Source organism: Narcine bancroftii, chromosome 3 (genome assembly GCF_036971445.1).
Source record: "Narcine bancroftii isolate sNarBan1 chromosome 3, sNarBan1.hap1, whole genome shotgun sequence".
Classification (NCBI taxonomy): domain Eukaryota; kingdom Metazoa; phylum Chordata; class Chondrichthyes; order Torpediniformes; family Narcinidae; genus Narcine; species Narcine bancroftii.
In genome coordinates this window covers 343,751,867-343,776,447 of record NC_091471.1, presented here as the reverse complement: position 1 = coordinate 343,776,447, position 24,581 = coordinate 343,751,867, and the positions used below count along the sequence as shown (strand labels likewise).

The 24,581-nt window shown below is 36.9% G+C and overlaps 2 protein-coding genes across 5 annotated transcripts in view; one reads left to right on the top strand and one right to left on the bottom strand.

Annotated features, from left to right (window-relative positions):
* Positions 1 to 24,581, bottom strand: part of tbcd (tubulin folding cofactor D) — a 249,163-nt gene that overhangs the window by 145,740 nt on the left and 78,842 nt on the right. The gene's annotated exons all lie outside the window — the stretch shown is intronic.
* Positions 485 to 22,856, top strand: znf750 (zinc finger protein 750). Of its 2 annotated transcripts, XM_069929537.1 has the most exons (4): positions 485 to 664; positions 4,307 to 4,435; positions 8,644 to 10,293; positions 19,513 to 22,856. In XM_069929537.1, exons 3-4 carry the CDS (start codon positions 8,810 to 8,812, stop codon positions 20,351 to 20,353), a joined length of 2,325 nt encoding a protein of 774 aa, XP_069785638.1. In that variant the 5' UTR covers positions 485 to 664; positions 4,307 to 4,435; positions 8,644 to 8,809; the 3' UTR covers positions 20,354 to 22,856. The 2 variants fall into 2 exon arrangements, with proteins under 2 accessions (XP_069785638.1, XP_069785639.1); XM_069929538.1 differs by lacking the exon at positions 4,307 to 4,435.

Below are 24,581 nucleotides of genomic sequence, written 5' to 3'. Positions count from 1 at the left end.
ATTGACCACTTTGAAATGGAACTTGTATACAATAAAATGTAGGAATTCTGGAACATAATAAACACTGAAATATGAATTTGTGTTTGGAGGACCCATTTCAAACCAAACATTTTAGTGCTAAATTTTTTCAGATGGAATTGAATACTGAACTTTAGTAATGTAACATAAATATGGCTGGCAAAACTAGTTTGGTAAGGTTGAATACAATCTGGAAATATAATTGATGCAACTGTATTTTAAAGGTGGATTTCTTAAGGGGATTGGTGAAGGGGAAAGAAAAATGTCTAAACAAAAGACCAGTGTAAGCAGAATTACAGTTCAAACAAGAGCCTGCTTACACTACAAAAGTTCAAGTTTGTGTAAACATGACTGCTTGCTGTAAAATGGCCAGTAGAAACCAAAACAATTTTGCTTTGCAAATTGGGTACTGAGGTAATACTGGAAGAGAACTGTAACTGGATAGAATGTATGAATCATTGCTTGGGGCAGGAACAACATCGGGTGCATCTCCATACCCTCAGGGTCCAACTCCTTCACTTATAGTCCCTCCTATTAGAATTGCTGGCTTCATTTTCAACTAGCAATCAAGGAGTACAATATACTTGGCTTCAGCGCAGTTTACTTATGGCAACAAAGACAATCAACAGAAAGTTACAGATACAAGGTAAGTGCAAGTTTAAAAAAAACTTTTTGTCTCCAATAATAAAACCAGTTGCAACATGATCTTAGTGAAAAATTAACAAGCATTATGAATGTCATAATTTACAAGTAATAAAATATTGTTTTGTGGTTGTTAGTTATAAACAAAAAAAAAACTTAAATCCTCTAAAGTTTCAACGATCAAACATGTTTTCTATTTGATTACGGCATGAGCATGAAAACTTGCAATCAGTCTTGAACATTATTTCTAATTAAAATCAACCAATGTATTGAGGATAGACATTTGGGAATAAGGAAAGAAGTGCTTTAAAAAATTACCAGAAGCTTCCTTGAGATTGTCACACCTGTAAACCTATAAGAGATTATCTAATGTATTTAATCGTACGGCATCACATGAGAAAGACAAATTGTTTGCTCATAAGTACTATTAGCTCATAAACAGACTCTTCAAAAGAGAATATAGTTTGCCTTCTTTCAGTCCTAATTTTATAATCTTAGCATAATAAAACTGAAATAAATTCAGCTGCAATTTAAATTTTGGTTGATAGTCGACAGGCATGAATAATATTATTCCCCAATCCAAAAGATGTTTCTCATGCACCTGTGCTACAGCCTTTAACAATGTACTAAAATAAGCTTAAAGCCTGTGTCAGCACATACACGCCCACTCCAGGAACCAGCATCTAAATTTCTACATTTGTCGTCATTCTGTCCTCCAGGCACAGAAATGAGCCAACAGGAGATGAACGCACAGATAACTTGTGAAATACAGAGTATGAATTTTACAAAATAAAAAACAAGTATTCATATGGTGCAATATTACTTCAATCTGGTTTATTGGAACAAATTGAATCTACGGTTTTCCTTTGTGCTACCTTGCATTTATTTTTGGGTTAAGTGTATTAATGCTTTATGTCACAAGAATTGATCGAGGAAATTCCCAAAATGAGAATGCGCGCAGTAGACATACTGGAGTTTCGTCTTGGGGGAAAAAAATTCCAAACATGGAAAATTCAAATATTTTAAGTCACCTCTCAGGGATTGGTTACAGAGTAGCATGAGAAGCAGTTCCATCGTTTCAGGTCATTGAGAGGCAAGAGAGTGGAGTTTTAGTGAAAGCAAAGACAGGTCACGTCCCGCTTATTTAATAATAAATGTCTCAGCTTAAAATTTATTTAGTCTTGGCTTTCCCATCTTCAAAGTAGTTTGCTTATATGTTAATGTTTTATTACATGAAAATACAAAAAAATTACAAGTAAATTAAACCATTAATTTAGACAATACAAGATTCCCTGCATCTCAAGAGTTAACTTTGATAGACCCTGATTGAAAAATGTGGTCAATTTCGAGGCTGAGGACCATCAATATAAATAGAGGATTAGGAAATAAAGAATTAATTGCAGAGTTAATTAAGCAAGACTTTAACTTTGCTTCACGCAATAAATGGTTTTCCAATTCATGCATAGGATAACTTGCAAAATCAGATTTTGCCTGTTTTGGAATTGTGCTGGCAGAAAAAGGAGTCATTACTATGGGTGGTTTGAAAGTGATTCAGTCCTGATCTTTAAATTGCCAAAATAGCCAGGAGCCCATTGCTGTGCATGGTAGTATTTCACCAATTAAAATAAAACTTGGACGTGGTTTAGAGCATGGTAGGAATGGAGGAAAAGGTAGGACATTCATGTTACCTGCTCTTTCTCATGTTTCAAATGCACATATAACTAGGACCAATGAGGCATAGAAATCAGGAGGAGGAATGGTGCTAAGTATATTTTTTTTGTAATGCAGGGGATAGGGGAAATAAAAATAATGTATATAAATAGCATAACCTTATTCTGTTTGTGCATCTCCAAACAGTTTTAAACAAAAGAGAAATTATATTTAAATATTATTTACCTCCCCCAAAAAATGTAGTGAAACATAATAACTTGCATACAAAATCTAAAAACATTTTAAATATATTAAGCCATTTTTGTAACATTGCATACAGTTCTATTACACCAAATCCAAGTACTCATTCATCATGTCAGGCCCGAATGTTTAAAAAAAGGTTATTTGATTCTGGTGCGGGAGCAACAATGAGAATCAAATTCTCACAAGATGTCCACAATTTACTAACAAAAGTGAATGATCAATCCAAGAAGTTTGGAGAATTTTCAGACCAGGGCCAGCAACAGAGAAATCAAATTTGTTGTTCTTTTACTTTTACAACTGTGATTAACCAGATGATCGCTGTCCAAGAACTGAACGAGGGACTGGGTAAAATAAATGTACTATACTTCCTCATGACATTACGGCTCAGATCATAAAGCAATCCCATTATCCATTAATTTTCCCTCGGTGCTATTTCTCCCAAATCCTGTCAACTTCCCCCAGATTCTACCACTCAACTAAACATTGGGAGCGATTTACAGTGATCACTTGAGCTGCCAACGCACGTCTTTGGGATGCAAGAGGGAAATAGAGCATCCAAGGTATCTCACACAATCACAAGGAGAATGTATAAACTCCAAACAGCACCAGAGGTCAATAGTGAATATGCTTTGTTGGAACTACGAGAGATTTTTTATTAAGCTGCATCACTGGCCTTTCCAGAATTTCTTAAAGCCAAACTAAAAATTGTTTTCTTCATTTTGAAGCAACATTCTCTTTAATTAGTTGGACAATATACAGTAATTTTACAAATCCATATATTTAAATGCATTGACTCATTTAAGATCCTGATTACTACATCTGTAACTCTTAAGCCTGGACAATATCTTAACACCAAATATCTATGGACAACCAGTCAGGAATCCCACTTAAAATGGATAGGGCTGGAAACTTTCAAGATACAGCCACTTATTTTACCAAGCCGAAAGCAGATATTGCCAATTTGAAACATGAGAAATGCATAATAGAAAGCTCTGTTCAAAGAGTTTTCAAGCAGGTTACTAATGCACTAAAACCCTGGTTAATACAAGAAAAAACAAGAGTGCATAAAATAATTTAAAGTTATGCTGCTAATTAAACTTTGGTATTCATAGAACTCATTCCACTTCAAAAATTTTTAAATTTATTTGTCAATGTTATTACATTGGAACAGGTGCTAATTGCATCAAAAACTTGCTTTATGTTTGATTGTTCATTTTAATATGGTATGTCTCAACATTAAATTATTCTGTGTCATACATGAAAACTTTCCCTAGAAGGTTTGACACAAAGTCTTTGAAGTTTTTTTTAATGCTTTTAAAAAAAACCTTAAATGGTTCTCGGTCAAATTCCAAAAGCACCAGTTTCAAACTTGCTGCGTATATTAACTAAAAGCTCCATTAATACACCCCCACACTTGTTTTGGAGAATTGATTGAACATATGTCTCCATGGTGGTTTGCTTTACCTGGGCAGGCAATCGTCAAATTTTATTAAATATTTCTCAGGTAAAGAAGCAAGAAGATGCCAATCTGTGGCCTCCATAGCACTGGAATCAATAAGATGATTCAATTACAACATGACGCAGTATCAACAAAATTTGCAAATTTATATTCAACAGGAATTTGATAAAATGTATGAATATTTTATTAAATGGTAATACAAGTGGATATTTTTTGTGATCCAATAACATATACCGACCTACTTTTTAATAAAATTATCACTTTACTTCATAGCATTAAACTTGTGTGTTTTGGAAGGATTTTTCCTCACATAAATACTAGAGGTGAACTTGGAAAGAAGTTGGAATGGTTTGAAAGTTGATAGAAAATTCAGCAAGTTTATAAGATCTTGGAATATCTCTGGTGAGTAACAACTGTACAGTCTGCTCACACCTGGCAGAATTCATCAGGAAAAAAAAAAAATCAAAGTTCAGCATATTTTTAAATTAATAGCTCTGGATCTCAAAGAAAATTTAAATGCAATGTATCTAACGCCATTGCTCATGCCTTTGAGTTTTTTCTTTTGCTTCCATTTATCAAAAGTAAAAATTAAATGAACTTCTCGCCTATTAAATAAGAATTATAATCAACAATTAAAACTGTGCCTTATTTATTTGGATATATAAAAGATTCAATTAAGTATCTAATTAGAATATCTTTTTGGGATAAAAGTAATTGGTAATGAGGAATACTTCAGGCAACTCTTCTTCATGAGAAAACATCTAGCCTTTGGGGTAATATATTGGAGAAAGCTTTCCGGCCATGAGAACAAAACCATCAGAGGTTCTCATGAACTAGGATCAGAACAATGAAATAAGAGCAAGCTGCAACAAGCCTTGCTGGCAGCACAAGTGAAAAGAACAACTTTCCTGAAATAATTTACTGATTCCCAAAACATCTCTCAACTTTCTTATTTGACTGAAGTGATATGAGCATGGATTACTACCCTCATCTCATTCTTACTAATAAGAAAGAGGCTGACAAATTTTGATTTTTGCTATGAGAAAATAACCTGAATAAAACAACTGACATTTTATTCTCTGAAAAATAAACATTTATTGGGATGGTAGAACAGATGGAATTTATGATTGTAGGAAAGTCCATATTGGTAAAAAGATTGTCCTAGTGTGGTGTTTTTTTTGATTAAATCTTTTATTTACTTTAATATTTGGCAGGATGATTTGAAGTGAGTGTGAGTGCGCGTGCGTGGAGTACAAGTATTCAAATCAATAGCCTCTTTCACACTGGCACTTCAACCCAGTAATTAACTGCCGAACCAGTGAGGTGGGGGGAAAAGGCATATCAACCTGAGAATCAATCACCTAGGGAGATTGTGAACAGGACACGCGATATGCCGTGATGCATTAATAGCTTCCTTGCAGGAACGTGAAGGAAACAAAAGATATTCTTCCAAATAACAACACTAATTTAAAAAGAAAGTATAAACTTTGTTCCGTATCCACTTTATTAAATTTGCAATCCTGATCAAAGTATTATGATCTTGTATTTTAATAAAATTATTCATGCTCAGTTAAAACATAATTAAGCATTATGTACAGAACAGTATGAGCCCTTCAGCCACGATGTTGTGCCAACCAATATAAACCAACTCCAGTCTCAGAAAATTGTACCGGCAATAAAACACAGATGACTAAGAGCATCAGAAAATACAGGCACAATTTAATAAAACATGGGCTCACAATTTATAAAGGACCATGGGAAAATTGTAGCGGGAAGAATAAAGACCATGGGAGCATCAGAAAATACAGGCACAATTTAATAAAACATGGGCTCACAGTTTATAAAGGACCATGGGAAAATCGTAGTGGGAAGAATAAAAGACCATGGGAAAAAATGGACACAATTTAATTAAACAACTGAATTTAAGTATTGTATACTTCAAAGGTTCTGTTTTAACTTGCGACAAGAATGCATCCAACTAATTCAGCCATCCTTATTGTTTGTTATTTTCTTCAATGATTTTATCTATTCCATTATCCTCCTGCTGTTGAGTGTAGGGGGTGCGGGTGTGCGTATGTGGGGGTGAGTGTAGTGGGGGGGGGGCCTTCTTGTGCCTTTCTCGGTGGCATATCTAAGGAAAATAGCACCAATGGAAAGTACTGAAATTACCCCCCCCATCCCACCCCCATTAAAACTTACTTACAGGGATAACACAAACACGCACAGTTTATAGTGAGTATGGGAAAGTTGCAGTGGGATGAAATACACACATACACCGCCACCCCTAAGAGGGTACATACAATAATCAAGGATGGATAGATAGCTATGTCTGAGACAGAGAGAAGGGAGAGAAAGATAGGGAGAGAGAATGGGTGAGGAGGAAGAGCGAGAGAGCGAGAGAGAGAGAGAGAGAGAGAGAGACTGCGGGCAGGCAAGAAACTAGCTACCTTTTCCTTTAAAGCCCCCGTGTCCCAGAGTGCCTTGGCATAATAAAAGGGCCATATGCATGGAGCACTCATGGAGGGGTTTCTCTGCCGCATGGAGGGCAGGTCTGCCATTGCTCAATGCATTATTCAGGCTGTCACCGCTGGAGGATAGGAGGTATTTCAAAACTGTTCGTTCACCCACCAATTTAGCAGTTTCCCAATGTGACAGGGACTAATAAAATAAGCAGTTAACTATGCCAGTTAATCGTAACTATAGGAATAATTCAAATCCTGCCATCCCATTATCAGTAACTTCTCCATATCACCTGAACAACAAATCCATCAAAGCATAAACTCATCATAACAAAAACCCTGCCATACTAAAGGAAGCAGTATGGAAGCAAAAATAAATTTACTGGGTGGGAAGATTGAAAATAGACACTTTATGATCAAATGTTTTTCTTAATAAAATTTTATAAAAATTGCTGTTGTAAATGAGATAGCATAACTCTTCTTGCATGGATTTGATCCTCCAAAGGCCAGGCAAATAAAAGCTCGTGAAGTCATGTTATTTTTGTCATTACTTATTTCTATGAAATGAACTGAGCTCTACTATTTTCCTATGCAGTTTTACACAGAAAATTATGTTTATCTTTGAAGGATGATACATTCCTCTATTACCAGTAATCATCCATAACCAAAATATTAAAGTGACAAGTGCAGTAAAAGCCCCATTCCCCACAATTCAAGCAACTGGCAAAAAAAATGAGGAAATAAAATAAATATTAAAACAGAATGGAATAAATACAATTTTAAATAAAAGTTTAAAATTGTAAAAGTAAATGATCTCAGAAGCAAAACACAAACCATTGGTGAAGATGGGAGCAAACATTCAGCCAGTGGAGCACGCCAGTTGTGCCCTGCCTGCAGCAGCTGTTTGAATAAAGTTTCATTAAAATGTGTTCGAATAAAATGCCATCGCTCAGGATGAAGAGCTGGCCGATGCTGCTCACCATTGGGGCAACTCTCCCAAAGAGTCTCCCTATCCCTACCTCATAAGAGTCTTTATCTTTGTTAATATTTTATTAAGTATATTAGTAGGGTTTTATCTGTAAACTTGGGGAAAGGGGTTAATTATGATGGCTGCACTATTAACGTAGCAGTTAGCATAACGTTGTTAAAGAGCCAGCGACCGAGGTTCAAATTTAAATTCTGTAAGCTTCGAAAATTAGCTGATTAAAGAGAACTTTATATAATTAAGGACTACAATACAGATTTTTTTTAATTAGTTTACATTTTGAACTATGTTTTGTCTTTTAAACTGATTAATCTTAATACAAGTGTAGTAGTTCAGCATTGTAAGAATGAGTCTCAAGCAAAAAATTTGCATATCTGGCATCTACCAATCCCCATAGGTGCCGGATACCAGGGCTTTTACTGTATAACTTTTCACTAATTCTGTGTGGATGGTTAGGATGAAAATGCATTTACGCAACATCTTTCACATCCTCAACATGTTCCAAATTGCTTCTAAGATACATCCACATTAAGTATTCAAAGTTTGATGCACAGGTGTGGATCCAACCAAACCAAAAAGCAATTCTGATATACTGTACATATGAGTTTCTAAATCTTTTATTCTATATAAGGAAGGTGAAAGCAGAATTTCAGAAACAGCATCAATATGGATCATAATTGGATTAATCATCAAAATTTGCATGAGCATTAAATAGTTGATCAACTCCTGGTGACAAATACCTGAACATACCTAAATTAGAAAGATTTTAACCATTTGAAAAGTGGGAAAACACATCTGAAACAGATGGTAGAAAACTAGAATTTCTAGTGTTGAAGTCACATTTCATCTTTTAACATGTCCTGTGAAAGCAGGAGTATTACTTATTTTGAAATTACAATGTCAATAGTAAATATGGGAGACATTGGATTCCAGATTTTAAAAAAAACATTTACATAATGATTTTAACTAAAACAGCTTTAGTTTAGATCATTTAAATGAAGCCATGCACAAAACATTGTTTTATCCATACACAACCTCACATAAAAGTTGGCTCAATGTCACTTTACCAAATTTACATACAAGTTTCTGAGTCCAGGTGTGTCTTAAGGAAAGCGCTGGCTTTTATTCTTTGTATAAAATTAACACACTTTCATTCTTTCTTCCAGTCTTATGCAAATTAAGCCAGAATTGATCTCGTGGCAAACATTGGTTAGCAGTACAATCAAGTTTGTGGAGATTTCAGATCATTAATTTAAAAAACCAACATTAAAAAAAACAAAACCAAAGACTAGGGAATGCTGTGATTCATTATCTTCATCAAGAACATCAAAAATGAATCTCTCTAAAGAGCGCAAACCAAAGAAACCCCATTACATTCCTCGACCTCCAGGAAAACCATTTAAGTACAAGTGTTTCCAGTGTCCATTTACATGTAATGAGAAATCACATCTGTTTAACCACATGAAGTACAGTTTATGTAAGAATTCTCTGTCGCTAGTGACGGACCAGAACCAAACAAAAAAATGTGCAAAACTAAGTTCTGATGGAACCAATCTACTCAACCAGACAGACTGTGCACCAAATGTAAGCCATGACACAAGGTTGCCAAATAGTAGCCCAATTCAAAGTACAGAATGCAGAAAAGATGATAAAACTACAAGCCAGCAGATCGATAAAGAAATGAAAGAAGATAGCAGAACGGATGATCAAATTTGTACACCAGTTACAAAAGCAAAACAGAAGGAATCACATTGGAAAAATCTGACAGAAAATGAAGCTGAACAAGTGGAAGCTTTTGAAAAAGATGAAAAATCATCAGCTTTCCTGCCTGTTGGAGAAATTAAACTCGGCAAAAGATCAGAAAGAGACAATGAAAAGGCTAATTTTATTCCAGAAAATTCAAACAAAGTTGAATTTAAACTCAAAGCAAAGTCAGCATTTTACAGCCTGGGTGACCAGCATCCACCTTCACCAGAGCTTTCCAGAAAATATGCCGCAAATAAATATTTTGGTTCAATTCCTCCTAACACAGCACCATTGATTCCAGATTACCCCTGCCATTATTACAGAGAACGTGGTTTAGGAGTAGTATTTTCACCTTATCTCGTCTCTGGCAAACCTTGCGAATATTACAGTCCAGATATTTCATTCTATCATGCCCCTGAACAGCAGAATTTCTCGTCACCTCATCTACAAAACAGAGACATGACTTTGCCAAGATGCATTGTTCCAGCAACAATAGAGCAGTACAAAATTTTGCATCGTTTGCGTTCAAATCTGCCCATTTCTTGTGGTGTCCATCATCTCAATCTAGCTGAATATGATATTCCTCGGTTTGGTCTGAAGTCTCAGCAAGCAACTAACTCCAATAGGAATCAAGATGCACACCTGTCAATTGGCAATCCTTCAATATATGAAACTACATCACCGCCAGAATTATACTTCCAGAGTTCTCACAGCCTTTATAATGAATGGGAGAACACTGTTCCAATGTCCCTGTCAAAGGTTAACAAGGCAAAGGTATTGGGTATGAATAGCAATACACACCCAGGAGAAAAATGTACAAAAATGAGCCCAAAAGCAGGAAGTGCAGCCATGGGTTCTCCAGGTCGACCTGGCCCAACTCTACACATTCAAAGATGCTTGGTTTCAGAAAGTTGTGGTGAATTATCAAGATTTGTTTCAAACCCAAATGATAAACCTGACAGACTGGATGAAAGCCTCACACCCTTCAGGCCTATCAGAAGTGCTATGGATCTACAAGCAAATGAGGAACCAGAACATGATGAACCAGAACATCAAGTAACAGTCACCAGGTACAGCGACCTACTTTGTGGCCGTTTTAGATTCTTGAAAACGCGCCTCGGTACAATTTGGCTGGCACTGTTATATTCATGCCTACTGAATGCTTACCAATACTGCTATATTTGTCAGCATATTATCAGCATGACAAAGAGAATCCAAATGTAGGACTGATTCATTATACATAATATGTACTTTGTGTAGCTGCTCATTCTCAGGGGATATTAATTACAGTAAAACCCTGTTATCCGGAATTCAAGCAATCGGCAAAAAAAATTTTGGAAAATATATTGGTAAAAAACATGGAAGTTTAAAATTGGTGCGCCTCGGCATCAGTTCACAAATCTTGAAATACACAATCTCAAGCAACCAGAAAATTTACTTATCCGGCATCTACCAATCTCCATTGGTGCCAGATAACAGGGGTTTTACTCTATTAGAAACTAGAATGTGCAGAAGCAAACACCAAAAGAAAGGCCATTTAACTCATCATATTTCTACCATCTCATTGATAGATCTATCCACAGATCCAAAACCCCATAAAAATTCCATTTTTAATACTTAAATCCATTCTGAAAATTACTAGATTCCTTTCTGAGCAGAGCATTTCAGGTCTTAATAATTTAAATCATCAATTCACATTTCTCTCCCAATAACTTGGCAGCAGTAAAATGGTCCAGTAAACGGTGGTACAGAGAGTAAAGCCACTACCTCACAGGCTGGATTCCAGTGCCATTTATATGTGGAGTTTACACATTCTATGACTGCATGAGTTTCCTCTGGGTATTCCAGTTCCCCCATATCCCAAAACCTACAAGTTGCTCAGTTACTTGGCCACTGAACATTGCTTCTAGTGTGCCAGGAAGTGTTGGAATCTGGGGTGGGTGGAGGTGATGAGAATTTCAAGAATAAAAGACTAGGTTTGGCAAGATGGTGCCTGATGGTGTGGACTTGTGTCAAAGGGGCTGTTTCTATACTGTATCTCTGTAATCCTACATATCTTAAATCTGTGTCTTCCGATTGCCAGCTCTCCTCCTCGGGCAAACAGATTTTTATCTCCATATTATTGAAGACAAGCAAATCTCTTTTATTTCTTTGTCAAATGTGAAAAAATAATTTATAAAATGTCCAACCAAGAAATGGAAGCATAATTTATGAAATTATAATTTATTTGATTTTGAATGTAAGGTAGGGCTAAAATAGATAGCCTTGATGGAGGTATAGAGATGATAATATGCTGTCACCACACCTTTGCTTGAACAAAAGAAGGTTGCACATTAAATTTGTGTCTCCTGCACATAATTTGTTATTTATTAATGTACTGCCAATTTCTTAGCAAATTTTTGACTGCTTAACAACACTTAAACTCAAGTATAATAGAAATTGAATTGATTTGAAAGACATCGATGAAGGCAATACTCAGGAGAAATAAGCTCTAACTTTCTCTTCCTGCATTCTGATATTGAAGCCCAATGCAAGGAATAACAAGGAGAGATACATTTCTACAGGGGCTAGATTGAAGGCAATGGGAGGAAATGGCAATTATAGTTTTGAAACCCAAAATACTGCATCCCAGAACTTTAAATCTCCTCACGAATGATCATGATCAATGAATGAATCTTCAAATTCGCAAGCTCAAACACTACCTCAAACACCACTCACCACCAATAAGCTCTCTCAATGAGAACACCTGTCGAACATTCACATTTCTTGATTCATGCTCACACACCCACCACTGCCAGCCATTATGTGACTGGCACAATACATAAAAACATTGCATGATTTTCACTGACAACCTCCTTGCAGGAAATCATGGAACAAATTCAAAGATAATGGCACCAAACTATTGGGGGAACCTGAACTACACAGGACAATTAGAATGGTCATTAAAAATCCATCAACAGAAGCAAGGTAGAAATGAGAAATGACGATGGTGTCCTGACATCTTATCTTTGTTTCCCACCATGCATTCACTCTCAATGTTTTAATTAACAAATTGGAAATGGCTATAGCACATACTTTGCCTTTTCTCCCATCACTACAATCTTGTACATTTTCACTTTCAGTTCCTCCATGAGGAAAAATTGTCAAACAAGGTAGAAGAGCAAGGGATAGTATAATGACAAAATAATCAATTTCACACTCACAGACTTCAAATAATACATTGTGTGCATTCTAAATTAGATTAGAGATGGTAAGTACACACAATGAGTCACTGGGTATGAATGATCTGCAACCAGGACAGTACCATTGCCAGAGGATGCAATCACAGTTCTGGAGGAACCCGCAGGATCAGGCATACATAAAATTGAAGTGCTGACCAGGTGAAAATGTAAAAAAGGACTGATCAGCAAAAACATCATGCAACCAACATATTAACCTATCCCACAACCAAACAATAATAGCCAAACTCTGCAGTCCTGCCATTTACAGTTAATGAATGGTGTGGACAATTAAGCAAAATATGAAGCTGTGAGAATATCCCCATCAATAATGGTAACAGAATCCCATTCAGTGTGTTCTAAGGACAAAACTGAAGTATTTGGGACCAACCTCAGCCAGAATCAGAACTGAATGATCCACATGACTTTCTCTCGCAATTCCTTCCTTTACAAAAGGCAATCTTCCCCAGTTTTTTTTTAAACAGCATGGTAGAAGCCAATTCTGGCCATTTAAACCCACGCCGCCAAATTGCACCCAAATTAACTGACAATCCCATCGGGAGGAAACCGGAGCACCTGGAGGAAACCCATGCAGACACAGGGAAAACGTACAAACACCTTACAGACAGCGCCAGGCTCAAATCCGGGTCGCTGGCACTGTAATAGAGTTGTGCTAAGGGCTTCGCTAACTGTGCCGCCACATTTAATTCAGTCCAAGTGATATCAAGAAAGAGCAATGAGAAATGGATACAGAAAAGGCTATCAAATCATGTGTCACACTAGCCCTGACAATCTGCCTTCCTGAACTAGTCAGAGTACTGCTGTCCTATTGTAGTACTGTTACAACACAGGTTTAGATTCATAGAGCACTTAACATACCCTTTTGCCCAACACATCTGTGTTAACCAAGATGTATTCTAAGCTGGTTGCATTTGTGTGCATTTCAGCCACATCCTTCAAAACCCTTCCTATCCATACATCTGCCCAAATGTCTTTTGAACATCATAGTTGTACTTGCTCCAACAGTTTCCTCTGGCAGCTCATTCAAAAAGCAGACAACCCTTTGGGTGAAGGAGTCCCCTCACAGGTTCTTCTTCACCTTCAGTCTGTGTCCTCTAGTTCTAGAATCATCTACCTTGGGAAAAAGATCAAGGATTCACTTTATCCATGCCCTATCTATTTGCTAATTCATAAAATTATTCAGGTATGTCCTGTCAAGAAAATACAGAACAAAATGTACATGATTCTCAACTAAATAGTTAACACTCAATCATCAATTCTACAGCTGCAGAGTTGAACTTCATAGATGAAGTGAAAGTGACTCCTTTTGATGATAAGGCAGCATTTGATCAAGAAAGGCCTCAATGAAAAAGCTGAGATCATTGGTCAAAAATATTCCAGACCTTGGAGCCATGCTTTTACAAAGAGGTTTATAATCCCTGGACATTGCTGGAGGTCATCTGGGCAGCACCAAGGCCCAATCAACTTCAGCTGCTTCACTAATGATCTTTCTTCTATCATAAGGTTACAGGAGGGAAAGTTTGTTACTATAGAAAATGAAGCCTCTGGGGGGGCAGGCCACAGCACATTTAAGGGGGAGGGCGGAAATGAAAATCGTACAATATTTTTTAGTTTTTATGTGCAGGTCGAACTTCTTTAATCCACTGACAATGGGACCCGGCCATTGCCAGACCACAGAAAATAGAAAATGCTTAGAAATTAGCTGTCAAAGGTGTGGTAGATGCCTCAATCAGACCCATTTTCTGAGCTAAAAGGATCAAATATATCACAAATCAAATTGTGGTTAGCGTAGCCTTTACAGCGCCAGCGATCAGGACCGCAGTTTGAATCCCTTGCTGTCTTTAAGGAGTTTGTACCAACAGCAGGTGCTGGACCACATGAGTTGCCAGACCACAGAGCACCAGATTCAAGAGGTTAAACCTGTAGGAGAGAAGTATAGAAGAAACCAACTAAATTTGACTGCTTCACAGGTTTGGGGGCCTATAAACTTTGAGCAGAATCTTAAGGGAGCCATAGCCAAAAGGTTGAGAATGATTGACCTCGACTACGTTCAGGTACCAGCTGGAAAGTAGCAAAGAGGAGCAATAATTTCCATAATATGAAACTCTTCATCATCTCTATACATCACCCCATCATTCTGTATCATCTGTTGCTATCTACACTCTTCACTCCTCAACCCAGCTTCCTCACTTTGATTCACCTATTGCCTGCCAGATTCTGCCTCACCACTCTTTATAATAGCTAAATTCCCTTTTCAATCCCAGTCCTGACGCAGCATCTGAACTTGAAACATCAGCCTTCTCTTTATCCCCACAATGCTGCTTGACCCACTGAGTTCCTCCACCAGTGTGCTTTTTGCTTAAAGTAGCAAATAGGTCTTAGACATCTCCAATAGGAGAAAGTTCAACATGCCTACCTTTGATATTCAATGGCATTACCATGTAAAATCCTCCTCAGGATCTCAGGAGTCAATACTGACCAGCAACTCAACATGACTAACCATATAAATACCGTGACTACAGGATCCAGTTGGAGACAGTAAATTTTATGGAAAATGACTCACAGTCTTACACCTTAAAGCTTTATCACCATCTAAAAAGGTACAAATTAGACACAACAGACTTTCCCCCAAAATAGTGCAGGTCCAATGTACTCAAGCAGTTCAATCACAATCCAGGAACAAAGCTTCCTATTTGCAGCCCTCCTCCAACCTCTACCATCACAGAGCACAAAAGCAATGTGCACTTGAAAAATCAGTGCCATCAAATTCCCTTCCAACACACAGAGCATTTTGATATGAGGTAATCCTTCAGTTACCTTTTAAGGATTATGGAGTTTCCTACACAATAACATTTTGGGCATACCTTCACTAGAGATTCTGAAACAGTCCATGGGATGATTCAACACCAACTTTTCAAGAGTGATTTAAGATGGGCATTAAATGCTAGCCAAGCTAACATCTTGAAAAATTAATTGAAAAGAAAATTGAGAACTTGGATGAACATTGATAGAAGGTAACAGATCGGTGGCCCATTTAAAGCCTGTGATGCATAAATGGGAGTCTCAAAAACTGCAGAATATATTTTAAAGGGTTCAACATAGAGTTTGGTGCAGAGTCGAAAACCAGTCGTTCTGGTAATGCAAAGGTGGACAAATCTCCTTGCAGCTTGTGTACCAACCAAAAGAGATTTTAGATGGTTGATATCTCAGCTTTGATTGCAGAACATCCAGCGACTGGAAACTTATGCAGGCTCATACAACTGTCAAAGTACCAGCTTGCAAACTCAAGTAGCAGCCATCCAGATCCATAGTTGTCACCTGGGCTTCAAATAGCACTACTGAAAGACTTGAAGGGTTTTACTGCAGTACAGCAATCTGTTTGCCAACAGATTATTAGCAAGGTGTCACAAAACTCAAATCTCCTAACCTTTCTCAGAATCAAACCATTTGTGATCCTATCACCATACACAACAGCTAGCATATCCAAACTCCTATTGGTCAGGCCAAGAAAGTGCACACATACTGTTTTGGCTACACTAACATCATTAAATTGACAGAATCACAAGTTGTATTTCCAAGATGACATGTGGCACCTGTAAAGTGATTTGCATGCAACCAACTGTATATGACAGAATGGGAACACTGCCATAATTTCAAGGACATACACATACTAAATAATTTGCTCCATTTTCTGCCCTTTGGCAATGCAGAATCAAGTGGATTTGAGTATTTCTGAAAGAAAGCAAATTGCAAGGTGCCACAGATTTTTCTGGATTGATCCTGCAAAAAATGCACACAGTCCTCCAAATGAAATCTCAAAGGTGCCCCAAAGAGCCTCATCAACACCTCTTTACTCTTATACACTATTTCCCTTGAAATGAAGACTAATATAGCATTTGGTTTCTTTATTGCCAATCCAACCTGGTGGTTAACCTTTAGGTTATCTTGCACGAGGACCCCCAAGTCCCTTTGCACTTAAGAATTTTGAATTTTTTCCCCATCTAAATAATAATCTGCCTGCTTATTTCTTCTTCCAAAATGTTCATTTCTCAACATTGTATCCCATTTGTTATTTCTTTGTTCACTCTCCCAAGCTGTCCAAGTCTCTCTGCAACCTTTTGGTTTCTTTCTACCACCTATCCTGGTGTCATCTGCAAACCTGGCCACAAAACCATTCAATCCATAATCTAAATCACCAATATACATTGTAAAGAGAAGCGGCTCCAACACTGACCCCTGCGGAACACCACTAGTCACTGGCAACCAACCAGAACAGAATCCCTTCATTCCCACCCTTTGCCTTCTGCCTATCAGCCAATGCTCCACCCAATCTAATATCCTTCCTGTAATTCTATGGGCTCTCACCTTATTATGCTTTACCTTATCGAAGGCCTTTTTAAAATCCAATTATACAACATCCACTGCCTCGCCTTTGTCCATCCTACTTGAGATTTCCTCAAAACAATTCCAATAGGTTGGTCAGGCTGGATCTTCCCTTCATGAAACCACACTGGCTTAGGCCCATCATGTCATGCACTTCGAGGTATTTCATAAACCTTGTCCTTGAGGATCAAGTCCAATAACTTTCCAACTACTGATGTCAGACTAATAGGTCTATAATTTCCTTTTTTCTGCCTCCCTCTTTTCTTAAACAGCGGAACTACATTTGCAACCTTCCAATCCTCTGGAACTACACCAGAGTCTATTGGTTTCTGGAAAATAATTTACAAAGCCTCTACAATCTCCAAAGCCACCTCCTTCAGATCCCGTGAGTGCAACTCATCCAGTCTGGGAGACTCATCTATCTTTAGTCCATTTGGCTTACTATGCACTCTCTCTCTAGTAATCTTTATTGTACTTAATTCCCTGAGATCTCTATCAGATATATTGCTATTGTCTTTCTCAGTGAAGACTGATGTAAAATCCTCATTTTGTTCTTTTGCCATCTCTTTGTTACCCATTATAATTTCTCTCCAGCATCATTTTTGATCAGTCGTATATCTACCCGTGATTCTTTTTTACTCTTGATATATCTACTCAGTATCCTTTTATATGTTATTTGCCAACTTCCTTTCATAATTCATCTTTTCTTTCCTAATGACTTTGTCTCTTCCTGTTTTTTTTAAAGTTTTCCAGTCCTCTGTCTTTCCACTAATTTTTGCTTCCTTGTATGCCTTCCCTTTTGCTTTTAATTTGTTAGCCATATTTGTCCATTTTTCCCATTCATGACTTTCTTCTTTCTTGAACTATATCTATACTGCACTTACTTTATTACTTGTAGAAATATTATCCAATTTGGCTCTGCCGTCCCTCCATCAAGCTTACTTTTCCAGTCAACTTGGGCTACTTCCTTTATTCCCTCATATTGCACTGCAGATGCATTGTTCATTTCCCTGGCTATGCAGAAAAGAAAGATGCAGGACTACTAATACATAGTTTCTACAATCAAGACAAATCCCTACATACCACTTCCTTGAGATTTTAGCAACCAACCAGCTAAGTGTAGAAAGAACCAAATTTTTGTCGTCATGCCAACAGCAAAATAAACCAGTTAATAATTGGCCCACTCATGAATGACGGTAAAGAATCCATCCTTTTGTTGTGCAAGGTTAAGAAAATGCATGTTGTCCTTTGTGAGAAGGCAGTGAGCAGAACTCAAGTCACAAATGCATACACACACGGGTTGCCTGAACAATGGAAACTACAAAGCTAAAACCTGTGGCCTGTGCCTTTATACGTAAAGACAAGTAAGCAAATGCATTTTGGTTCAACATCTTCATCCATGTGTTCTGCAAATTCAAAAGACATGTGTGAGCAATGATAAAAATGCAGTTGAAATCCTTTAGAAATCAAACCACCAAGCCTTTTTTTTCCCACAACCTTCTTGGATACTCCATTTCCTCCATATGTTTATTGTGCTTTGCATATCTCACATTTCTTTAGTCCACATGGAAGCCTTGGATCAGTTACACCAATCCCTCCTTCAAATCAGGTGGGCATGCATTTAGAGTACACCCCAAAGTGCCAGCACTTCAGTACAGATTGCTGAAAGAGCTACACTGTTAGTATTTTCTTGGTTTAATTATGCTATTCAAAATATTATGCACACTCTCTGATGTGAAAGCCTCTGATGTGGTTGCTGTGGGCTTGTTTGTCAGAGGGGAGGATGAGTTCCTACCACCCTTATATCCCTTAATCAATACCTCACAAATAAATTACTGTAAAAATCCAAAAATCCAGACGGCAGAAATCCACACGACTCAAGAATCTCAACTTTTCGAAAACTCTCAATTTTTAAAAATTTAGCAGGCATATCCTTGCAAGCACGTGTAAGCATCACAGATTCCGTCACGTGTTGATTTTTTTTCTTTTAAACCAATTATTTTGATCAATGAAGCATGCTGCATTTTCTAATGAATGAACTATCAGAATTTACCTGTTCATCTGCACTTTTAATCCTTCTTAAATGTGAATTTTGAAAGTACTTCCCGAGAATCCAGAAAATCCAAATTGACCCAATCCCTGCGCAGTCTGCATTTTAGGGCTTCTACTGTACTTGGTCATATTTCACCCTAAATTTTTGGGAGGGATATACAATTACAAATGGGATATGAATATCTGGAGGATATCTAAATCTGTTATTTATATTTATTTAAAATATACAAGTAATTAAATGCATTCTGAAAATCCTTCGCTTTTCTGTTTGCTTTCAATTCCTCAGTTATTCAATTTGTTACAAAATATTTCCCCCAAAAGAAAAAAAAGTGACCAAGTAATTTCTTGGAAGATGTTGATAAAATATGTAGTATTCAAAAATAAAGGGTAATTCTTTTTTAAAAAGTGCAGATGCCAAAAATCTAACAAAAAAACAGAAAATGCTGGAAATAGCAGATCAGCCCCATATCAGTCAACATTACATCATTTTCTGTTTTTTGTTCAAAAAAAAAGAATCGGAGGTTATGGGAGTAGTAGTGTACTGAGCTCCTGAACAACACATGAAAGCGATTATGTTGAATCTAAAAAAATCCTACTTTGCTACTCTGTTTACAGAATCCTGACATCCTCTGAGAGTTTTATCTCCAATCCAACTGATTCTAATGTTGCCATCCTGGATTACGACCATGGCAATGCTCTGGAACCAAACGACACAAATTCGACTACTATGATACCACTAAATCTTTCCAAAAGGAATAAAGCAAAATCAGAACCTGGATCTGCAAATAAAGACCTTCCACAGGATTCAACTGGTATATCGGAAGGAAATAATTTCTTTCTGATTCAAGAGTTTGAAAATCCCACAAAGGAACAGGATGCACCTCTGAATCTTTCGATTAAAGCTCATCACAATCATGGGCGGAAAAGCGCTAATGATCCAATTCCATCAGAATTAGACGTCAATTTCAAAGATTCAAGGTCCCAAGCAAAACTTTTAAATGGAAACAAGTTTCTCCATTCAGATTTAAACATCCATGCATCGAAAGACCTGAAAATTGGCAACGGTTCTTCCAAAACAAACCATTATAAAAGTCAGACAGAAAATGTTGCAAACTTACAAACAAAAAAGGCAACCCACTGCACCAAACTCTGCATTGATGAACAGAAACAGTCGGCTGCTGTGGCTCTTTGTCAGTTAGCTGTATGCAAAAATAGAAAACATACTGAGGTATGGTCCTTACTACCAGGTGGAGAGCTGGCTAGTAAAAAGGAATCGAGCTATGAAAAAAATAACAAGTGTAATACCCCTACTGTTGTTAAAGGCGAAAAACAGAAACCAAGGTATCAGAAAAGATCACATGAAGAATCAGTTAAAACACAATCAGACACAATACATGCAAAGGTTAATGACTGTGAGAGAATATTCAATCTGAGGAAGAGAACTAAAGTTGCATAAAACAGTACATTTCCAACTTTTTAAAGTTGATGACAACTCTTCACTTCGATGATTAGCCACCAAGATGGTTAATACAACCCAGAAAATGGGTGTGTTGAAGGACTTCGAATTGTACACAGTATATTCAGTGTTGGTTTAAAGAGTGTGGTTGAAGTTAGCAACTTATGTACTTTCAGTTGAGTTGCATTATGTAGCATGCTATTTTATGGTGCTGATCAGAGGCTCTTACATATGACATGGAACAGATTCAAAATAATGCGATACAAAAAGTTACAGCGCAGCAACTGAGACCGGGGTTCAAGTCCTGCACTGTCTGTAGGACTTTGTACTTTCTCCTTTTGTCTGCGTGGGTTTTCCCACCCTCCAAAAAAGTTTATTGGGGGTTGTACATCAACTGGGTGTGATTGAACAACATGAGCTTGTGGGCCAAAAGGGCCTGTTACCATGCCGTATGTCTAAATTTTTTAAAAGTTAAATTTAAATTCTCCTATATGCAGCGCCCAACATTTTTACTTGGAACCCTCTTTTGATCTATATAATACATCCAAGTGACAAGAAATTATAATGTTAGAAACGGCAAAACAACGAAAACTCAAACAAATTATCTGATTCCTTCCCTGAAACTAAGTTGTTCGAGATTGCTTTATACGGCTACTCTGTAAGAAATAAGGTTATTTCATTTTTTTGTAAAATGTTCCAAGTAGCCTTTTGAACATTAATGTAGAGTTGTAAAATCACGACTGTTTTGAATTAGTAAACACTAATGGAAACCAGAGGAAATCAGCAGACCCAGACTAAACATGCAAATCGGTATCTGGAGTACCACAAGAAAACAAATATTTCTAATATATGAACTCCATAAAGTTAACTACAAAAAATATTTATAACCTGTAAACTACCATTTCCTCCTGCAGATACAAAAGCTTACTGAGATTTTTAATAAATCAAATGCAATAGAATCTTGCAAGATAAAACACTTGACAATCTGAATTATCAGTGACTGTTGTCCATAAATGCTCTCCAGAAAAACAGCTGACTTCTTCTGACTTAGTCTAAATATGGATAGCTACTTGAAGAGCACCAGATGGTGAGCAGCCCACAAAGCAGCAGAATCCCTACAGTTCAGAAAGAGGATCATTCAACCTCTTATTTTGCTTTTACAGCTGAAGCAATGTAACTTTACCAGCTGTCAGATGGTACTCATATGGTTACCACATACCTATGACATTTAGAGGCAAGCACATAAAAATATCAAAGTATAAATGATCAAAAATAAGTTAAATCACTTTAAAAGCAATAATTAAAAACATTAAACAAACTGAAATAATCGATGAAGAAACAAAAATATGAGAAATATTCCTTCTTTTGTCTCTCAGTTTTGGTTTAAAAAAATTGATAAGCAGTTAACTCTCGTGCCTCAGTCTTGCTGGGACTTCAACTGCAAATGTGAGACATTAAATCATTGTATCCTACACATTTTAATTCAAATTAAATCTCCTCATTACTGATAATGGAAGTGAATCATATCTTTCTTTAATATCGAAATTCATCAATTGCAAATAATTGTTTAATTGCACTTATTTGGCTCAGAGCAAGGGGTTAGTAGAATACATATGTACAGTTATCTTTATACTTACAAACTGCTTATGCCTGTTAAGGTTATTATTTTAATGTTGTTCAATTTCTTTGTATTCCTTAATGGAAATACTAGGAAATCAATTCTCCGGGGTGATTTAAGAAAAATGTATTGAGGACATTTTAGATAATAGGAAACTTCTGGTTACCATGCAGTTCTGGGCACCTAACTATCAATAAAATTGAAAGAGTGCAGAGAAGATTTACTAGGATGTTGCCAGGTCTTCAGGAGTTGAGTTACAGCAAAAGATTAAATAGGTTAAGACTTTATTCCCTGGAGCAAAGAGGAATGAGGGGAGATTTTGAGAGGTATAAACATAGTGGATGTGAATAGGCCTTTTCCACTTAGATTGGGGGAGATAAATTCGAGAGGTCATAGTTTTAAGATGAAGGGGCAAAGGTTTAGGGGGAAGTTCTTCACAGAGAGTGGTGGGAGTGTGGAATGAGGAAGTGGTGAATGCAGGCTTATTCATATGTTTTAACAATAAGGGGGAAAAACCCAACACCCAACCCCAACCAACCAATTTTCCCCTGCAACCGCTGCAACCGTGTCTGCCTGTCCCGCATCGGTCTTGTCAGCCACAAACGAGCCTGTAGCTGACGTGGACATTTACTCCCTCCATAAATCTTCGTCCGCGAAGCCAAGCCAAAGAAAGGATAGGTACATGAATGGGAAAGGCCTGGAGGGTTATGGACTGGGAGATCAGAGGGACTAGGAAGATGATGGTTGGCACAGACTAGAGGGGCTGAATGGCCTATTTTCTGTGCTGTAGCGTTCTATGGAAATGATCAATTCAACCATTCATTATATTACAAAATATTGATGTTTTTTGTTACCAGATTAAAGATAAATTTATCATGAAAAAAATTGTCCTATTCTTTAATAAAAATTCAGAACTTGACTAGAACTTTAAAAATATGAAATTTTCATTTTCAAATTATAACTACATTCATAACATCAAATACAAACATCTTTTCTACAGTTAAAATTTAAGGTTTCATAAATCATTTTAAAGCTGAATAAGAGTGAGGAGATTGTAGGCACCAAAATGAAAATCACACTACAAAATAAAACTATGCTTAATTTGCATTTTCACTCCAGGTTGTGTCCCATCATTGGTTTTTCAATGGGACTAAAAATGGCATAATAAAAACCAAAAATAACATCACTTGAGCTGGGGATGGACTCAGACACTGAAGAATCGCAAAGCACAAAAGGCCATAGATCAAGTGCTGGTAAATTAGTATACGTGAACATGGCGGGTCAAAAGGATTATTTCTGTGTTGTCTGTGACTCCATGGTGCTGAGAGTTTGGTTCTAACATGACAGGATTAATTTCAGAGTGAAAATCTGCAAAGCTGTGATTGTCGTAAAAACACATAGAACTACTGGAGGAACTCAGCAGACTCGCAATGTCCATATGAGTTAAATACATATTACCGGTTTTGAGCCTTTCTTCAAGGAATTAAATTCAGAACTTCAACAGCCACATAACAGAAGTCTAGCAACAAAAAAAAAGCATAAGAATAGGGAGGTAATGCCTCTCAGAATACAAAAATCTCTGGCTTTGTGGCAGCGGGCAAATTATGATATTGTTGAATTTGTTTAGAAGACCTGGGAAGGATAGAAAACACATGAAAATTGAGTGCAATCTCAATCTCAAACCATTTGAAAAGAAGAAGCCCAGCAATGCTTCAGCATTAATGAGCTACTATTAGGCTAATCCTGCCTACTTGGAAATAGTTGATTTTGACTGAAGAAAGATCCCAAGTTAAAAGGCATCCAAAGCAAAGCAGAAAATACTTCTCAGCCACAAAATTCAGTAGGTGCTGACTTGGTCAATAGATTCAACATTTTTATTTTTCCTAGCCAAGAATCAAAAGCTAGGAAGATTAAAAACAAAAAAAAAATGCTAGAAATAGTCACCAGGTGAATTTATGAAAAGAGAAACAGCTAATGTTTAGTGCCTAGGTCTCTAATCAGAACTGGAGGAACCCATATCTGAAACAGTAACTGTGTTTCTATTCCCACAGAAATTGCCTGGCCCTACCTAGCATTTATTTCGAGCTTTTGTTTCAGATTTCCAGCATCTGCCGATTTATTTTGATTTTCATGGAGACTTAGAAACCATATCAAACATGTTCTCACTGAATGTTGAAAGGGTCAAGCAAGTAAATAGTTTTCTCCTGCCTCACACCCTAGGGCAACATATGAGAAAACAAATCAGTACAGCTTGTTACATTTATAAATATTATGATAGCTAATTTAATGTTTGATATCGAAATAATGTTTAAAAATTTATTTTACCCAGAAGAATGATCCTTCTATTCCAACATTCTGAGTTTTAACTGTCAATACATCTAGAATTTCTTCTAAATCTACAAACCTACCCACCCCCACCTGATTTTCTTGTTTTACTGCAGTGGTTCACTCCCAATACTGCCCAGACTTTTTCCCTAAAATTATCTTCTAATTGTCAGCACCTAAAGTAATCCCTAATTCACTACACCCACATCTCCATGTATGCAGTGGTGAGAGACTGCAGAAGTAATACTTCCATGCAACTATAATATCGATGACATTGAACAAAAG

What these genes read in the sequence shown, in the direction of transcription:
- znf750 (XM_069929538.1), top strand. Translation starts at nt 8,810, where the DNA reads ATGAATCTCTCTAAAGAGCGCAAACCAAAGAAACCCCATTACATTCCT. An exon ending in CATCAAGTAACAGTCACCAG is followed by an intron (nt 10,294 to 19,512) that starts GTACAGCGACCT and finishes CTCTGTTTACAG; the next exon opens with AATCCTGACATCCTCTGAGA.